Below are 19,386 nucleotides of genomic sequence, written 5' to 3'. Positions count from 1 at the left end.
AAATATAATCACTTTAACATTAAATTAATATAATATTTATCAAGATAAATATTAGATTAAATTTAATATTAAATCTTATTAAATTAATAGAATATTTATCTACAAGATAGACATTAAATTAAATTTAATATTAAAATAATAACTTAAATATTAAATTAATAAAATACTATTAATATAAGTATTAAATTTAATTTAATATTAAATCTATTAAAATAATATTATTTTTGGAATAGTTAATCTGAAATCAAATTCTCTGGTAGAGTCTCAATAGGAGTATAATTCTTCCATGGCTCAACCATAGAAAACTCACCATCGCCGACCATTTTTCGACCACCGAAATGTTGCCATCACAGTCGTCAGCATCCTGAGATGGTTTTGTTTCTGCCGATTCGGTTTGAACCAGTGATGACCCAACCGCTCGGATCCAGCCATCGATTGGACCGTTGACTTGGTTTCACATGCCAGGCCCGATTCAACCAATTTTTGGGTCATGGTCTTAGTTTTTGGCTCTTAAACCCAATTTACGATCTCAAGTCCAATTTTTAAGTTTAATTACCCATTGGGCTGATTGTTTGACTTAAAAATTAATTTTCAAAAATATCATATTAATTTTAATTTATTTCATTAATTTAATTTTGCTTTATCAAAATTAATTTTCCCAAAAATCAATTAGATTTTCCAAATTATTTTTTTAAGAAATTTCTTTAATCAAATTCTCTATTTGAACAATTCTTATGATCGCCCAATTTAATTCCACATCAAATAAATCGACTTAATTAAAGTATTTCCAAAGTCGTAGAATTTACTTCTAAGTCAAATGCAGTCCAATCGAGCTTTTGTTGAGCTAGCGGAGGGACCAACCAGACATATACAATTAGACTCTAGTAATTGCAATTATGTCCAGAAGCATCGTTCCGATAATTCGCAATTACTTAATCATAGAGTCAGTCCACAATAAGTACTATTATTGAAAACTCCTTATTGTATACTCTTTACGAAAGCAATTCATCCAACTGCTTTGTCCAATGACCTTGTCATGTGTATGTTATCCTTATATGATATCATTGATTCCTTTGAGTTAAATCCATTCACTCAATATAATCCTATGTTATCTCATTGTAACCATTGTGTCTTCTTAATGATTAATATGATCACTGTCAACAAATGATTGTCATAAATTGCTCGTTCGAGAAGAGTAACCCGTGACCACGTTCCATATTTGTCAATCTACACAATGTCAATGAGAGAATATCGTTAACTCTTTAATTGAGCTATGAATTCCACTATTGCTAGTAAAGTCACACCATACACAAGTCATGTACCCAGCGTACCGACTATCAGCTTGATCATCTTTAGAGCATAAGCCTCCACTTATTTCAAAGCACATGAGTTACATACGCATGGTCTAATTGAGCTATGAATTCCACTGTTTCTAGTAAAGTCATGTACCCAACGTACCGACTATTGGCTTGACCATTTTTAAAGCATAAGCCTCCACTTATTTCAAAACACGTGAGTTACATACGCATGGTCTAATTGAGCTATGAATTCCACTGTTGCTAGTAAAGTCATGCCATACACAAGTCATGTACCCAACGTACCGACTATCAGTTTGATCATCTTTAGAGCATAAGCCTCCACTTATTTCAAAGCACATGAGTTACATACGCATGGCCAGTGACTAACTCAAGATTTAGGTAAATCACACCATGAATGTCACAAGTGATTTAATTCACAAACGGATTTAGAATTAATTCATCTTGGGTCTGGTTCAATATATCATTCTGCCAATGAATACATCTATGTCTCTACCCGTAGACTCAACTGCTCCGATAGCCAAGACTAGGCATCTCCTCAATTAAAATTGTAGACAACATAATAATCATTTTTAGTATTTGAACAAAATGCTTACTTTGATTTTTTTTAAGGGATTACAGACTCGTTTAGATTATCTACTGAATTAAGATGTCTTTCTCGCAATGGAAACATTCTTATAATGCCACTTATCATAAGTTTGAACTTAGCAATCAATTAGCTAATATTTGCTTGTTACAATTTTGCTATGCATGCAAAATATGAAAGATAGAATTACAAAAGACGTAACAGTGAAATGTGAAATTTATTTATGCATCGTTCAAATAAATAGAAAACAATTACATGTTTACTACAATATGAGAACATTTCCCAACAATCTCCCACTTTTCCTAGTGAAGTAAATGTGTCATGTTTCACATTCTCTTATCCTTGACGTGTTTGTTAAAACTCCTAGTTATAAGAATTTTAGTAAATGGATTCGCAATGTTATCTTCAGAAGCTACTTTCACCACATCTACAATTCCTTCGGTTACTACCTCTCGTATCAAGCGACTTCTCATTTCGTCCTCTTGTAACTTCTCATTTTCTTGGTATTAGCTATTGCAACACCGTTATCACAATACGATGTTATAGTTTTTTTCCATACCAAGACTTCAAGATAGGTTAAGAACTTTCGCAGCCATATTGCTTCTTTAATTGCCTCAGAAGTAGCCACATACTTGGCCTCCATAGTAGAGTCAGTAGTGCAAGTTTGTTTTACACTTCTCTATACTATGGCTCCATGGCCTAGGACAAATACATTTCCCGATGTTGATTTCTTCGAATCTTTACAGGTTTGGAAGTCTGAGTCTATGTTTTTAGTAGGAGTAAGGTTCTTCCTAAAATATACAAGCATATAATCCATTATTCTTTTAAGATACCTTAATATATGCTTTACAACTTGCCAATGCTTGAGACCAGGATTCACCTGATATCGATTAATCATTCCTACTACAAAATAGATATCTGGACATGTGCAAAGCATCGCAAACATAAGTTTTCTAACTGTCGAAGCATATGGAACCTTACTCATATGCTCTCTTTCTTTTGTTGTCATATAGAAAAAGATGAAAATCTGGTGCGGTTGATTGAGCGTCTGACTTTGCATCGATCATTACAAAATATTCCAATTCTTTAAAATTACTTTTTTTATTATAAAGTTAAAGAAGATTATACCTTTAAATATTTGAGAATCCAAAATATTTTAAGTGTTTATTATTAAAAAGGATTTCTTATCTCACCGGTAGCTCAAACATCGATTTTTATTCTTGATTCTCACGCAATATGGAAACGGAAGTTTGCTTGAAGTTGCTTGAATTTGAAGTCCACGGAATGAACCACACGGTGTATTGAAATTATTGGCAGCAACTTGTAGCCCTGATCCAGAAAATTGATATTTTAATTCATTCTTTACAAACTTTTTATGTATAACGTTTACTAGTATACTGAAATGTCTTATTAGTGATTGTTTTTCTTGTCATATCACTATACCATATAATTAAACTAATAAAAATATGTTCATTAATACAGGCAGATTGACAAATTGACTTTTAAAAATTTTTTCAGAAAAACTTAAATTATAAATTTTGTCATAATTTATCAAAATAATATTACTTAATAAAATATCGTGTTTTTACCAAATTTTCTAAAATAAAATAATAACTTAAATATTACTTATAATAAAAGATTTTTAAACTATTACTTCAAACAATTAAATAGGAATCAAGATATAATTTAGTGATAAATTAAATGTAAAAATTAGAAATTAATTTACTAATAGATTCTTTATCTAAAAGGTTAAAATATGCTATAAGTCTCTCTACTTTTTAAAATTTTAAATTTAATCCTTTTACTTTTATTTCCATGAATTTAGTCGCTCTACTTTTTAGACTTTAAAATTCAATTCCAACTATTAACACTTTTATTTTTTTGTTAAATTCATTAGTGTGATATTTTGAAATAAAAATATACTCATTTGATGGCTATATAACTAAAAAAGAGAAGTCTTAATTAACCTGAATTTAACAAAAATTTTAATAGTGTCCATAGTTGGATCTAGATTTTGAAATCTAAAAATAGAGGGACTAGATTTCTAGAAATAAAAGTATAGAGACTAAATTTTAAAATTTAAAAGAGCATGAGACTTATGACATATTGTTACATATTAAAATCTAGCCTAAATAATCAAGGCTTATATCTCAAAAAAGCCCTTTAGAAAATGCAAAAATAATCAGTTAAGTCTCTATATTAAATTCACACTCAATTAAGCCCCTTCATGTTGACCATCAAAATAAATTGATGTACCAATCAGACGATGACATGTGGCAACTTTTAGTTTAAGCTAATATTTTTTCTTAAAAACTAAAAATCAGAAAAATATAAAAATATAAGATCATTAAATATTAAAAATATTAAAATATATGAAAATAGACATAATTTTATAAAATATAAAAATCTAATAAATTATAAAAAATTATAAAAAATAAAATTAATAAAACATATTCAAAATATTTAAAATTTTATAAAAACGTATTAAAATTCTATAAAAATGATTAAAATTGATATAAACTTATGAAAATTATAAAAAAAAAGTCATAAAAAACTTGAATTAGACTAGATTTATTAGTTGGACTGGTTAGACTGAAATCAGTACGGGTATCGATTTAGAAAAAGTTGCTAGACTAGTTGACCTAGGAATCGAATGATTGAACCAATTTTTTAATATTTTATTTAATTGAACTAGACAGATTAGTCGAACTGGCAGGCAGGTGGCCTGATCGGTTTGACTACTAGTCCGAATCTGAAAACCTTGGTTAGAATATTTCATTCAGACATATGCTAATAATTGTATAATGAAAATTTGGTTTGATAAAAATATTAAAAAAAATCAGTTCAATCGCCCGATTCTCAAGTCAACTAGTCTAATGACTTTTCTCGGATTGGCACCCTTACCGATTTTGAGCTAAGTGGTCCAGTTCAAGTTTTTATGATTTTTTTGTAATTTTTATAAGTTTATATTAATTTTAATATTTCTTTACAATTATTATTTAAGATTTCTAATATGTTTTTTAAAATTCTTTTGAATAAGTTCTATTAATTTTATAATTTATTAGATTTTTTATATTTTTATAATATTTATAAGTTTTTACCATTTTTTAAGGTTAATAACTTGATATCAATTTTAATATATTTTTATTATTTAATATTTTTATAGAAAATATTAGATTAAATCAGAAGTTGTAATGTGTCATTTTCTGATTGGTCTATCAATTTATTTTAAGGTCAACATGGTGAATGACAAAAACTATTAACAAGGGATTGAATTAATTATTTTAATTAACAAGAGTGATTTAGGGTGAGTTTGGATGGGTGGTGAGATTAGATACTGTAACAACACTGTAGCGTGAGACAAAAAATAGGCTAAACGCACCGCACCGCACCCAATCGCCCATCCAAACTCACTCTTAAATAGATGTAAATTTAATACATCAACTTAATTAGTTTTTTATTTTTATTTTGTTAAAAGAGCTTTTTTTCACGTACAAACTAATAGAACTAAAAATTATTACCGACTACCGGTGGTCTTAAAAAAGAACAAAAATTGAAGTGAAAAATGAATGTATAAATAAATAAAAAAAGAAGTGAGGAACCCTATTCCATCTCCATATATAAATTTGTCTGTATTTTGAAAAAAGTATCGCAGATTTTTCCTCAGATTGAGATTCCTTAGAATCTCACCCATCCTGGCCTAATTTCCGTTTGCTGGTTAGGGTTTATATCACGATTTATCCGTTCCTTTTCTCTGAAAGCCGGCCCACCTCCTTCCTTCACACCTGCATAATCCAAATCCTCAGAAAAACAACAACAAATCGAAGAAAATGGTGGTCAAAGGCGAAGAATCTGACAAAATTTTAGAGCTCTTCTTAAAGATTGGTTTAGACGAACGAACTGCTCGTAACACCATCGCAAACAACAAGGTCACTGCTAATCTCACTGCCGTCATTCACGAGGTATGCTTCTGAATCTACTCTCTCTCTCTTTATTTTCTAAGAAAATTTGAACTATTAATTTTTCATTTCAATCTGTTTTCTTTAGGCTGCTTTGGCTAACGGATGTGACCGTGCAATTGGAAATTTTTTATATACGGTAAGTTGATCCTTTTGTTGGTTGATTTCTCTGTTTTTATTTGTAGTGTTCATAAAAATGAAAAATGGGGATGATCTTTGCTGTATAAATTTATCACATAGGTTGCCACGAAGTACCCTGCGAATGCACTCGTACATCGTCCAAAGTTACTTGAATATGTTGTCTCTTCCAAGGTTTGGAACATAATTTGTGTTTTCAGTGGTTTTAATTCACGGATTATTATTATTACTAAGACAGTTGAGTTTTTGTAGATTAAGACTCCTGCACAGTTAGAAGCTGCATTTTCATTTCTCTCGAATGTTGCATCGGAGGAGTTTAAGAGGAATGAATTTGAAGAAGCATGCGGAGTAGGTATGTCATAAAATCGTTCATCTTATGATTGATAATGCTAGATGCAATTGATATTGTTTACTAATATTTTCCGGTGGTATTTCTCTCAACAGAGCTGTTAGTTTTAGCTTGAGTTTTCTCTAATGCCCTACAGTATAGATATTGGTTACTTCATTGTATGTTTGAACAGGAGTCGAAGTTTCTCTGGAGGAACTTACACAGACTGTCAATGAAATTTTTGAAGAGAATAAGGCTGTAATTTTGGAACGACGTTACCGAACAAATGGTTCGTTTTCTCTCTATCTCCCTCCCTCTCTATATACATATAAACATACTAGAGGAACATATATGTGAGTTTATATATTTATATGTTTTTCAGTCTTCCTCTTCCTATGTTGTTCCTTTTGTTCTTATAAACATGCACAATTGCACACATATATGAGGATCCTAAATTACTAGATAAACAGACACCTAGAGAAACATGCAGGCATTGAATGCGCATGTATAAGGATGTGCAAACTTTATGCACTATCATGGACAGTGTGATTATAGTAGCTTATAACATGAGCAGACTGTTATGCCTTCATTTATCTTTTTGAAACCAGCTGTCTAGTTTGTTCTAATCTCTCTGTTGTGGTGTATGCTGTCTGAGATTTTTGCACCTTTCCTGTCATGTACATGCATTTCAGTATACTTTTCTAATTCTTTTCATAATCTACCGGCAAATCTAGTTGGTGAATTGTTCGGGAGCATTAGGAAGAAGCATCCTTGGGCGGATCCAAAGATGGCTAAGGTGATTTTCTATACTTTCAACTGCCTGAAGGGCTATTAATTAATATAAAAACTCTCTGATTCTGCTCTCTTCTTCTGTAACAGCAACTTGTAGATGCAAAAATGTATGAGTTACTTGGTGAGAGGACAGCAGCAGATGATGAGAAGCCTTCTAAAAAGAAGGAAAAGAAAGAGAAACCTGCTAAAGTTGAAGTGAGCATCACAACCTGTTTTTCATACATTACATGGGAGTTTTCTGTGATATAATTTTTCTTGACACCAGTTTGTATTACACTTGTGTAGAAAGCTGTTGTTGATGAGACTCCTGCACAGCCATCTGAAGAAGAACTTAATCCATTTTCAATATTTCCTGCTCCAGAAGACAATATAAAGGTATATAGCTAAATTTGTCTTGCATTCCCTTGCCTTCTATTAATCAAAGATTCAGGAACAACATTATTTACCTCAGTACCATTGTTGCTACAATCTATATTTGTTGTCTGTAGTTCTGGCTGTATATAATTGCACTACTTGTGTTTATTGGTCTGGCAATGATTAACAAAACTGGAAAATTGCAAAAATAAAGGGTAAAGATGTCGTAAGATAGCAACTAGGTTAGAGCTAAGGCCATTTTCTGATAAGAATTCTAACAGAAATAGAGAAAAGAAATGTATTCCTCAACTTGGCACCTAGAGTTCCTTGGGAAGAGTTTTATTACTCCAAAGAAATCTAATTCGAGTCACATCTAAGTTGGAATTGTAGAAAACCCCAATCCTCAAACTGGGGTTCCTTGGGAGTCTTGGCATAAGGTTGATTGCATAAGGCAATTGCAAGAGAACTAATGCTTTAATTTTCTTATAATAATTTGATGTTTTCCAAAAGAAAGTATTTATTTATTTAGACTCCCTAATTCTAAAAGAAATAGAACTGGAAAATTGAAGAAAGCAAAGGGAAAATAAGATGAGAACTGAAGCAATATTTTACATGGCCTATATTTTCCTTTTAATTGGAAAATCAGTGGACTGCCCCATAAATTTTAACTTTCTTGTGGATATTAGGTGCACACAGAAGTATTTTTCAGCAATGGTTCTGTGCTAAGATGTTGCAATACAAGGGAAAGGCTTGACAATCACTTGAAGGTCACCGGGGGAAGAGTTTTTACTCGTTTCCCTCCCGAACCAAATGGGTATCTACACATTGGACATGCAAAAGTAAGTTCTATTTAGAATTCATTCAGAAGGGTACAGACATTGTATTGATAATTTGCAATGATTATTCTAATGATATAACTATTTCTCAGGCAATGTTTGTTGACTTTGGCCTTGCGAAAGAGAGGGGTGGATGTTGCTACCTCAGGTGAGAATTGCTCTTTGTGCTATCATCCAAAGTTTTGTAACTTATTTTTTCTTTGTTAATCCATCTTGATAATCAATGGAGCTCTGTATTTTATTCTAATGTGTTCTGGCAACTCAAACGGATTAATGATATGTCTAGCTGCATACTTTTCTAATCTTATCTTGGGTACTTTTAGATATGATGATACAAATCCTGAAGCTGAAAAGAAAGAATACATTAACCACATTGAAGAAATTGTCCAGTGGATGGGCTGGGAACCATTCAAGGTATAACATTTCTCAACAGTATAGGCTGAGTGTTCTAGTAAAAGATTTGGTTGACGGATGTTTGCATTGGATTTTTTGCAGATAACTTACACTAGTGACTATTTCCCAGAACTGTATGAATTAGCAGTGGAGCTGATACGAAGGGGTCATGCATATGTTGATCACCAGGTTCTTATACATGATATTATCCATAACATGGAACAACAAATGCACGCCACTTTCTTGTTTTTACTTTGACACTTAATTGTTGCTTTCATGCAATGCTTGATTGACCTAACCAGCACTGGTTCTCTTGGTGTTAGACCCCTGAAGAGATAAAGGAGTACAGGGAAAAGAAGATGAACAGTCCTTGGAGAGATAGACCAATTGCTGAGTCATTAAAACTCTTTGATGACATGAAGAGAGGTCTGATAGAAGAGGGCAAAGCAACACTTAGGATGAAGCAAGATATGCAGAGTGATAACTTCAATATGTATGACCTCATTGCTTATCGTATCAAGGCAAGTATGTATCTTATTGATGTTCAGTTAATGATGAGTCTGTTTCCATCTGCCATTATTTTTGACATACTCTTTCTCTATTTCCAGTTTACTCCTCACCCTCATGCTGGGGATAAGTGGTGCATTTATCCGAGCTATGATTATGCTCATTGCATCGTGGACTCTCTTGAAAATATCACACATTCAGTATGTTTTCTTTAACTATTCTATTTAATTTTGCAACTTTCAAGGACAACATTGGGTAATTTGCCTTTTAGTTTAAACCAGTGCATCTACTGAAATCATGAATATGCTAGATGTATGTGATATGTGTGATACAGGATTTCTTTGTCTAGTTCATTTTAGTTTAAGGTTGTACTGTTTTGGACCTAAGTTTCTTGCTTCATGGATAGATTTTTGCTTCGTGGACCTAATGTCTCGAATAGAAGATATATATATTTTCTTTTATTGAACTAACTGAATAAAAATTAAAATTTCAAAAGTAGCTTCTAGGGCATGGGAGATCTATGTTTCTTGCTGCCTTTGCTGACAAATAGATTGAGTTCTTTATACCGTGTTCTGTTAGTTATTTAAAGTGCCGATTCATTCTTAAAGATATTTAAAGTGCTGTTTTATTCTTTTGTGTAGCTGTGTACACTTGAATTTGAGACCAGGCGTGCTTCTTACTATTGGCTGCTACATGTATTGGACCTTTACCAGCCATATGTGTGGGAATACTCACGACTGAATGTTACAAACACTGTGATGTCTAAACGGAAGGTGAAAAAAATAATATTTTTGCATCAAAAGTTCCTGTTTGTGTCACGGAGTTGATCAAGTTATATGTCTAATATTCATCTACTATGATGTGATTTAGTTAAACTACATTGTGACAAACAAATATGTTGATGGTTGGGATGATCCCCGTCTCATGACATTAGCTGGTTTACGACGTAGGGGTGTGACTTCAACTGCAATAAATTCTTTTGTTCGAGGAATTGGAATCACTAGAAGGTTGAATATACACATTCTCGTCTCATGAACTTTGATGTGTAGTTATGTTCTAGTACACTATAAGTACATGCAACAAAGACGAATCTGACTTTTCATTTGCTGAGCCTTATGTTTTAACATCTTGTGCCGCAGTGATTGTAGCATGATTCGTTTGGATCGCCTTGAGTATCACATAAGAGAAGAATTAAACAAGACAGCACCTCGTGTATTGGTTGTGCTGCATCCTCTTAAGGTCGTCATCTAGTCTGGATTCATTCTTCGAAAACCATATTTTCTACTGTCTGCCTCATCTCTCTGTCCTTTTTCCAGGTTGTCATAACCAACCTCGAATCTGGTTCTGTTTTGGATCTTGATGCAAAGAAATGGCCTGATGCTCGAACAGATGACACATCTGCCTTTTACAAGGTGGGGATAAATAAGAATGACATGTTTTTGGATTGTTTTAAATTTGAATTATCTGTATGGAGTATTGTCCGATCATGTATCTCAATTCAATTACAAAAACAGATATCAACTTCAAATAGCAATATTCTCCATTTTTTTTTTTTTTTTGTTATTCTAGTCTGTGATCATAACCACTTGTTCTACTCTAATTTTAGGTGCCCTTTTCAAATGTTGTATATATTGAGCGCTCAGATTTCCGGATGAAAGATTCTAAAGATTACTATGGGTTGGCTCCTGGCAAGTCAGCACTGCTAAGGTATGCATGTGTACATAATCCCCCTCCACACCCCAACCACTTGCACATGGACGTATGTTAACTTTGTGTAGAAAATTTTAGTTAATAGTTTGCATGATTCTATTTTGCAGATATGCATTCCCTATAAAGTGTACAGATGTAATATTGGCAGATGATAAAGAAACTGTGCTTGAGATTCGAGCTGAGTACGATGCTTCCAAAAAAAGCAAGCCAAAGGTTCTTATTTGTTTATTTCTTGAAGTAGTTCTGGAGTATTCTGATGACTACTAGTTGTTTGAATCATATTCTTTAAGGTTCGTGCAATGCAATATATACTTTTTTCTACTCCGTATTTAGTCCCATGTCCTTTCAAAACTTTTGCACAGGGGGTTCTCCACTGGGTTGCTGAACCTTCCCCGGGTTCTTATCCATTGAAGATTGAAGTCCGATTGTTTGACAAACTCTTTAATTCTGAGGTTGGCAGTTATTATTTCTTAGTGATTTGGAATTGTTTCTTGCTTTCTGCCAATTGTATTATGAGATCTTACGACTTGAATTATTTCATCAGAATCCTGCTGAACTTGATAATTGGCTCACTGATCTCAACCCGAATTCCAAAGTGGTGGTAACTACTGCATATGCAGTGCCATCACTTGGTAAGGCTGCTGTAGGGGATACATTTCAGTTCGAAAGGCTAGGTAGTTTGAACAATACCATCAATATAGTATCGGAGAATAGATTATGATGATTATGATACGAGTTATTGGTTCTTATACCATCAATATAGTATCGAGTTATAAATCTTCCCTCTGTTGTGCTTTGTCTTCATTGTTGTGTACTTATTTTGATTTGTAATTTCAGGCTATTTCACAGTTGACAAGGACTCGACTGCCGAGAAGCTCGTCTTTAATCGTACGGTTACTCTCAAGGATACCTACAGTAAGGGTGGGAAATAGGTAGTGGCCCCATGAACCACGCACATCAAGAATGCAGTTATGAACACACACTCGTTATACAGTTTGCTGTTTTAATGAATTCGACATGGTTTTGATAGGTTTAGAAGTCGTCTTCTTTAAATAGAATTCTACAGTATGTGAAATTTATCTTAGTTGATAGACCGTGTTGGAAGTTGAATTTTAAATGAACTAGACAAATGCATAGAAATAACTCATGTTGAAATTTAATTTTTTCAATGCAGAGAAATCTCCGTTGACTCTGTTTATTTCAACATTTGATTGAAAGATAAAATGATGTATTTTCTTAATGTTAAGAATTAAAATAAAATATAAAAACTCTTATTATTTTATAAATTGAGCGCGCTTATTAAAATATTACTAATATAATAGTTAAGAAGGAAAGCTTAATTGCATGTGGCATCTATTTAAAGATTCTTTTTGGTGGGATTCTTTAAATTTTAAGGGCTGAAATTAAAAGGAAGAAGAAAAGATCATTGACGATGTACGTTGGAGTTTTATAGATAATTATGTTATTTTTGTTCTACCAATTCAACCGGTTCCATCTACAAGCAAGGGACATTCAGCCAAGCTTTAACCGACAGAAATACCATTCTCTCTCTCTATTGCAGCAGACTAATCTGAAGCTGTTGAACCCATTGAGAACGAGAACAAAATTACAAACTTTAGGTGTGGCCATTTGGTAATCTCTGAAGACATAGATTAATCTAGATTTTGGTTTAAAGTATTGGGGAAAAGTTTAAAATTGTTGTCAAGTACCTTAATCAGTAAGTACGGTGATTTCTGCAACTCTGTATGATTAAATCTGAAAAATTGTACTTATAAATAGGAAATTGTTTAAGAATGGTTCAATGTTGAGGGTAACACAAAGATGATATTCAGTTAAATGAAGAATCAAAACAAGGAATGCCAAATATTTATGGGAAGAGACAGGTTCATGAATTTTTTGATTTTAACGTTATTGAATTAACAGCAGAGGAAGTTAAAGCAATGGAATTCAATAGCTTAGATGATGCTCAATCGTTTTATCTAAGCTGTGCTCATATCATTGGTTTTGGTGTTAGGCTTGGAGGAACAAAGACAAATCCCAAAACTTGGGATGTTATTGCTAAGTATTTATACCGTAATAAAGAAGGGGAGTGGTCGGATAATCACAACAACAATAATAAAAGGATTCGAAAACCAAAAAATATAACTCGAACTGGATGTGAAGCGAAGATGCGAGTGGTGTTTAAAAAGTTTAAAAGCAAATGGGTTGTTACGAGCTCTATGACAGCATAATCATGAATTGCTTGTACATCATGTATAGAAGAATCTGATGAAGTCATTTCGTGAAGCTCCCCTTGGTGCAAATGTTGAAGCTTTGGCGATGAGACGAGCCACAATCCAACCTTCCTAGATGATGTCGTTATTCGCTGACCAAGTTTGGTGATATGAGAAAATGAGCTTCAGGAAAAATGATCTTATTAACTTGCTACAAGTGGAGTTGATGAAAGCAGTTGAACACGGGGAGGCAAATGCTGCTTTAGAATATTTTGAGGTAAAAAGAACAAATGATCCGAGTTTGTACATGACTTATACCAAGGATGAGGACAACCAGCTTCAAAATATTTTTTGGGCCGACTCCTACAACAGGATTGATTATGCATACTTCAGAGATGTTGCGTTCGACACGACATACAAGAATAATGGATATAATCACTCGCTATTGGTATTTGTTGGAGTGAACAGTCATCACTAGATAACATTTGCATTTGCAATATTTTCAAATGAGAAGCATGGTAGTTTTGTTTGGGTGCTGAATGAGTTTGTATGATGTATGAGATCAAAGATGTCTGTGCTGATGGTTACGTATAGGAACTGGGCAATGCATTTGGCGCTGAAAATGATTATGCCAGAAGTTAACCATAGACTTTGCATCTGACACACAAAGGAATGTTGCGTCTCATATCCACAAAGCTGAAATTCTAAAGTCATTTAAAAAATGCACGTACTCATGGTGGACGGAAGAAGAATTTGACAGAGAGTGGAAGAACATGGTTGAGACGCATAACCTACAATATCATTCATGGATTGCTGAGAAATATAACACAAGATGTATGTAGGTGCAAGCTTTTCTGACAAGTAAATTTTTTTGGTCGTATGGAAACATCTAAATGCAAAGGGCGCAACTCATACTTGAAGAAGTATATAAAGAGAAATGGATCGTTTCTTAGGTTTTTATATTCAATCGATAATGTTGTACCTAGCATGCGGAGGTTGGAATAGGAGGCAAAGTGAGCCTGTGACTACAAGTTTCATACAACCAATTGAGAAACATGCTGCAGATCAAGTTTATACAATAAATTCTTTCAAGCGATTCTGGAAAGAGTTGACGAGGCAGGATACTATAGTACAAAAGAGAATGCAATAGAAATGGACCAAAATAGGAGAATGTATAGGCTGATACAGTATTTTCATCTTGAGAAGGAAACAAAGTTGTGTTACGATTCATCAGATGGAACAATGAGATGTTCATGTACAATGTTTGAAATTGAAGGGTTTCCTTGCCGACATTCTATATTTGTGATGAAAATTGAGCATATGAAGTTAACACCGGGGTCCTGCATGATGAAGTGATGAACCAAGAATGCCATATATGCTAGCATGCCATCCATCTATTCTGGTATCGACAGTGATGTAATGGAGAAACTGTGTCAAGGATCATTAATTTCCTTTTTTAATCGTGTTTTGTATCTTGCCTCAAAAAGTCAAGTAGAGTTTGAGTGACTCGTAAGATTTTTGGCTAAGATGGCGACAAATTTGTATGCTTCCTCGAAATGAAATAACAAATGCTCCGAGATTTTTGGCTAAGATTTTTGGTTTCATGCACTTAAGTCTCAAGACATACAAAGTTAATAATCAAAATTTAGCTTTAAGGATTCAAACTCTCAAGACATGCAAGTTAGTAGCTTAAATCATACTTAAGCCTCGTCTTGAGACAAGGTCTATTGCACCCCAAAAGTCGGTATTTTTAAATCATGTGATGCTCAAGAGTCCCTTTTATATATGTATTTGCTTGTTTTAATACCCGATGAGAGGGGTGATATGATTTTAAAAAAAGAGTGTTTAAAGCGTTGAAAAAGTTTAAATTTGTTTGATGAGATTCTACAAAGTGGAGTAAATATGATTTTGATAAAAAAGAAAAATTATACAGCAAGCAGTTTGTTAATATGACTTCACATATCTTTTGATGGTCATCGATTGGTTATATTTTCATTCCACTCTACTTGACTATATAATAACAGATAAAATGCAGAAATCATTTATGGCACGATTTTCATGAGTACTTGAAGAGGATTGTTTAACAAAGTAGTTAATTAATTGCGTTGCCGTGTTAGTAATATAATAATCACACTAGCCTAGCAAATAACAAAACTCCGATGCCTAGAGATGTATATTCATTTTCTACAAACAAATCTTTCCTCGACTTCGTAGGAGCGTTCAACCGCGGGTGGTATTAGATTGTAACTCTGAAAATTTTATCTAAATTTGAAAAATGAAAGCAAATTTTAACCCAGAAATAGAGAACTCTCATGGCTGTTGCTCACTCATCCATCCCATCCCTTCCAACAAAAGCCTCCTTCGTTTTTCTAACCTGTCCCCAGTATTCTCTACCACATTGTTATTTATGTATTCCGCCATCATAACCTTACCACCTTCACAAACTTCCATTTCTTCACTTTCACCTTCCTAATCTCCAAAACTCTCGGTATAATTCTAGGTATTCAACATCTTTTTTAACACAATCCATGGAAGTTCCAGTTATCAACAGAATAAGCGATTTTGAAACGGCCGGCATAACCCCTCTAAACTACCCACCGACATCATTTGCTTTCTGGGATTCAGAAAATCTATGAAACCCATAGCTTTTTTAAGTTGGGAGCTTTGATTCTTGCCCTAATAGCTTCGCTATCTACCATTATCAATAAACGCATCCCTTATTAATTATAGATATCACATTATTCTTCTGTATCCCTTATTAATTATTTAATGTTATTTTAATATCTTTTTTTCATGTAGATGGCACATCATTTTGATAATTTTTTAACTTGAACCTAAATCCTAAAATTTTGAATCTTGTATCCTAAACTCTATAACCATGTATCTTACACCTTGGACTCAAGGTTTAGGGCTTAGGGTTTAAGGTTTCAATGTTCAACTTTTAGGGTTTAAGATCTAAGATTCGTGTTAAAAAATTACTAAAATAATGTGTTAATGAGATAGAAAAATGTTGAAATGACATTAAATAATTGGTAAATGATACATGGTAATGTCATCTTGTTTCATTCAATCATTTTTCCTAAATCTTTATATTATTTGTGTATTTGAAATTTAGTTTCTTTATTTTTATTTCAATGACTTTTGAATTTAAAATATAAGTAGAAAACTGTTTTATTAAATTTATAATTTTATTTCTATATTTGTTAGTGAGGTGCTTTTTATTCTTTTAAATCTTTTAGAAACTATCAAACTTTCCCTACAACTTTGTATTATAAAATGAGTTTTAATAAGATTTTGAGGATTTTGACTTACAATGTTAAGTAGCAAATGCAAGATAAATATTATAAAAACTGGGCAAAATTTATTCACTTGAAGAAGAAAGATTGTTTGGATTTTAGGTTGTTAATTTCAAGTTGATGAATTTGTTGGAAGAGATAATATTATCAGGTTTTTGGAGGGGTTAATATTTGCGTGACTCAACCTCTATCCAGCAAAAATTCAAGTTGATAAATGACTTATCTGCCTGTGATAAACCGGATAAAATATTACGGAATATTTTTAAGATTTTTTTTAAAAGAGATTATATTTATAAAATAGGTGTTTATTATTTATTTAGAGAGAGTGAAGGTAAATAATTAGGCAACATTGATACTACAGTTATCTCTCTAAACATAATAGATTATTTAGTAACTACACAACGTAAAGGTAAATTTGTTTAATCCAAATTCGGTCTCTCACTAGTTTCTACCCCTCGCTAAACCTGCAAAACAACTTTGTTACAGCATATGTTTTCATAGAAACTTCAGCAAAGGTTAATCGATCTGATTTTTTCATATTTAATGATGTTAATGATTGGATATAAATTTTAAAATATGAAAAAGTACGATTAAATGTTCAACCTATTTATTATTAGTAATAAACGTGAAGACATTGATTGTTTTAATCGTATTTACAAAATAAAAAAAATTGAAGTAGGCTTTTAGGGAAATCATTTTGTACACATATGGTTTAATGTGTGACACATATAATAAAAATATGAAACTTTAAGCATTAAAATGGTAAGACGTGCGCATGCTAGTCTTGTGATCTCAATTTTAATTTCAACATTAAACGTAAACTTATATGATGTATATTTTACTGTTAAGATTGGGGGTTGTAATTTATTTATCTTGTGTAAAACTTTCCAATGTTGAGCCTTGACTAAATCCAAAGTGCAAAACTCTCTCAGTTTTACTTTTTCCATTCAGTCCTAAACCTCCAAGTTTCTTTCTCAATTCTCATTGAAGTTGAGGTTTGTAAATTATTATTGTAAATATTTGTATTTTTTTAATTGTAATTTTGATTTTCTTTTTATATTTTTGTTTGCAGCATCATAAACTCATTACAAGTTTGGCTGGATTTCACAAATTTAAACAAAGATAAAGGAAGGAGACAACCATTCTCTTTGGTCATGTTTTTAGTTGTCTGTTTTCCACTCAACTCAATAAAATGATAAATAAGCTTAAACGTCATGACATCTTTTTAACAATTTTAAAAATTTTATACAAAAATAAATAGACTAAAAACATTATTTCAAAGGGTGTTTCTTTGATATTAACAATTTTAGCTTTATAAAGTAGTAGGTGTATATATGTAAATTATCTTACAAAACTTATAACGTAGTGGATGTATATATATAGTAAGTTTATAGGTGTATATATACACACATAAAAATATAAATATTTATATCTTGCAAACTTGTAATGGAGTGGAACTGCGGGCCATTAACCAATAAAAGTTTAATTTTTTTATAAATTTACCGAAATGGGCCCGGTATTTTATTATTTACCGAAATGAACCATTTTTCGGCAAATCACGTCCACGTCAGCGCGATGTTAGGGGACGTGCCAGGAAATCGCGGCCACGTCAGAGCGCTTTGCTGACGTGGCATCAAATCGCCCCCTAGTGGACACGATTTTCTGCCACGTCAGCAAAGCGCGCTGACGTGGCCACTATTTCCTAACTTGTAGGTTTTTGGATTTTAGGGTTTTTAGGATTTTTAGGGTTTTGGAGAAAAAGTAAACAGATAAGTCGCGCCCACATGTACGCGCTTCTTTATGGAAACATCTGCCCTTGAATCTACAAATGTTGAGCATGCATTCACTGAAATACTAACTCAAATACATCATGTGATCAGTCGAAAAGCACTCGAAGGAGGGAATGATCAAACAACATTGCCCAAGGGACAAACCATCAATGTCGGCTCTCGGGATGATGTTTCAGCTGTGAAGAAAGACGGCTGCCGTTCTGCATAAAGTTAGATGATTCCGAGTGTCCAAATTTGCTTCCTCATTAAGCACAAGCTTTCCTCATTAAGCACAAGCTTTCCTCACCGTGATCTTTCTCGAGATCTTTCGTTGAAGACGAAGAAATCATAGCATTCCAGGGATTTTCTTATAGTTTGTTTAGACAGATCTAGTTTTAGCATTTTAAATGATTTTCATTAGTTGTGGAGAATAAATTTTAAATTAGCTATCATAATGTTTTGTATTTTCAAAGGAGTATTTTATGTAATATAACAAATAAATAGGGATAATTTAGGTATTATAAATAATTTAAATAATTTAGTGCAACTATATACATGAAATTTCATTAGATAGGCAAGTCGCGGCCACGTCAGCGTGGCAACAAATTGCCCCCTCGAGGACGCGATTTGTTGCCACGTCAGCAAAGCGAGCTGACGTGGCCGCGATTTCCTGGCACGTCCCCTGACATCGCGCTGACGTGGACGCGATTTACTGGAAAAGGCCCATTCCGGTAAATAATAAAATACCGGGCCCATTTCAGTAATTTAAAAAAAAAGGCTTTTTTTGGTAAATATCCCTGGAACTTATTGGAAGCAAAATAAAATATATAAATTTAAACCAATATATTTATATATGTCATTATATGTTGCGTGAATTTATTGTTGATGAAAAAAAAATTACACTCTTTTTCTTAGAAAGAAACACGTCGATACTTCAAAAATAGTATACCACCCAAATCTCCTAGGCTTGAGCATTAAAGTTGCACTCAATCTCCTCTGGAATCTGTCTGTCGATGTTAAAGATGTTAATTATCCTCTTATAGAACATGATCTGGGGTTACATTGACCAATGTGGGCATATTCAATTAATCAACGAGATGAAGTTTGACGAACTTACTTGAGAGCAGATCCGTGTCAAATTCATCTCTCTAGTTATCCATAATCCCTAGAAAAACATCCTAGGCATTTT

The 19,386-nt window shown here is 32.8% G+C and overlaps 1 protein-coding gene across 2 annotated transcripts; it reads left to right on the top strand.

The window, feature by feature from the left end:
* Positions 1–5,499: 5,499 nt before the first annotated feature.
* On the top strand, positions 5,500–12,123 carry LOC105766149 (glutamine--tRNA ligase, cytoplasmic). Of its 2 annotated transcripts, XM_012585496.2 has the most exons (23): positions 5,500–5,864; positions 5,950–6,000; positions 6,102–6,173; positions 6,252–6,351; positions 6,521–6,616; positions 7,062–7,123; positions 7,207–7,314; positions 7,405–7,494; positions 8,160–8,312; positions 8,402–8,457; positions 8,633–8,723; positions 8,805–8,891; positions 9,026–9,223; positions 9,311–9,409; positions 9,851–9,982; positions 10,080–10,216; positions 10,349–10,448; positions 10,526–10,621; positions 10,816–10,916; positions 11,027–11,132; positions 11,282–11,371; positions 11,464–11,593; positions 11,757–12,123. In XM_012585496.2, exons 1-23 carry the CDS (start codon positions 5,733–5,735, stop codon positions 11,849–11,851), a joined length of 2,382 nt encoding a protein of 793 aa, XP_012440950.1. In that variant the 5' UTR covers positions 5,500–5,732; the 3' UTR covers positions 11,852–12,123. The 2 variants fall into 2 exon arrangements, with proteins under 2 accessions (XP_012440950.1, XP_052487760.1); XM_052631800.1 differs by lacking the exons at positions 5,500–5,864; positions 5,950–6,000; positions 6,102–6,173; ... (7 more) ...; positions 8,633–8,723; positions 8,805–8,891 and having other exon boundaries at positions 9,058–9,227.
* The last annotated feature ends 7,263 nt before the right edge of the window (positions 12,124–19,386 follow it).

Source organism: Gossypium raimondii, chromosome 5 (genome assembly GCF_025698545.1).
Source record: "Gossypium raimondii isolate GPD5lz chromosome 5, ASM2569854v1, whole genome shotgun sequence".
Lineage (NCBI taxonomy): Eukaryota > Viridiplantae > Streptophyta > Magnoliopsida > Malvales > Malvaceae > Gossypium > Gossypium raimondii.
The sequence above is the reverse complement of the archived record's forward strand: the minus strand, read 5'-3'. Positions and strand labels throughout refer to the sequence as shown.

What these genes read in the sequence shown, in the direction of transcription:
- LOC105766149 (XM_012585496.2), top strand. Translation starts at nt 5,733, where the DNA reads ATGGTGGTCAAAGGCGAAGAATCTGACAAAATTTTAGAGCTCTTCTTA. An exon ending in TCACTGCCGTCATTCACGAG is followed by an intron (nt 5,865 to 5,949) that starts GTATGCTTCTGA and finishes TGTTTTCTTTAG; the next exon opens with GCTGCTTTGGCTAACGGATG. An exon ending in AGAAACCTGCTAAAGTTGAA is followed by an intron (nt 7,315 to 7,404) that starts GTGAGCATCACA and finishes ACACTTGTGTAG; the next exon opens with AAAGCTGTTGTTGATGAGAC.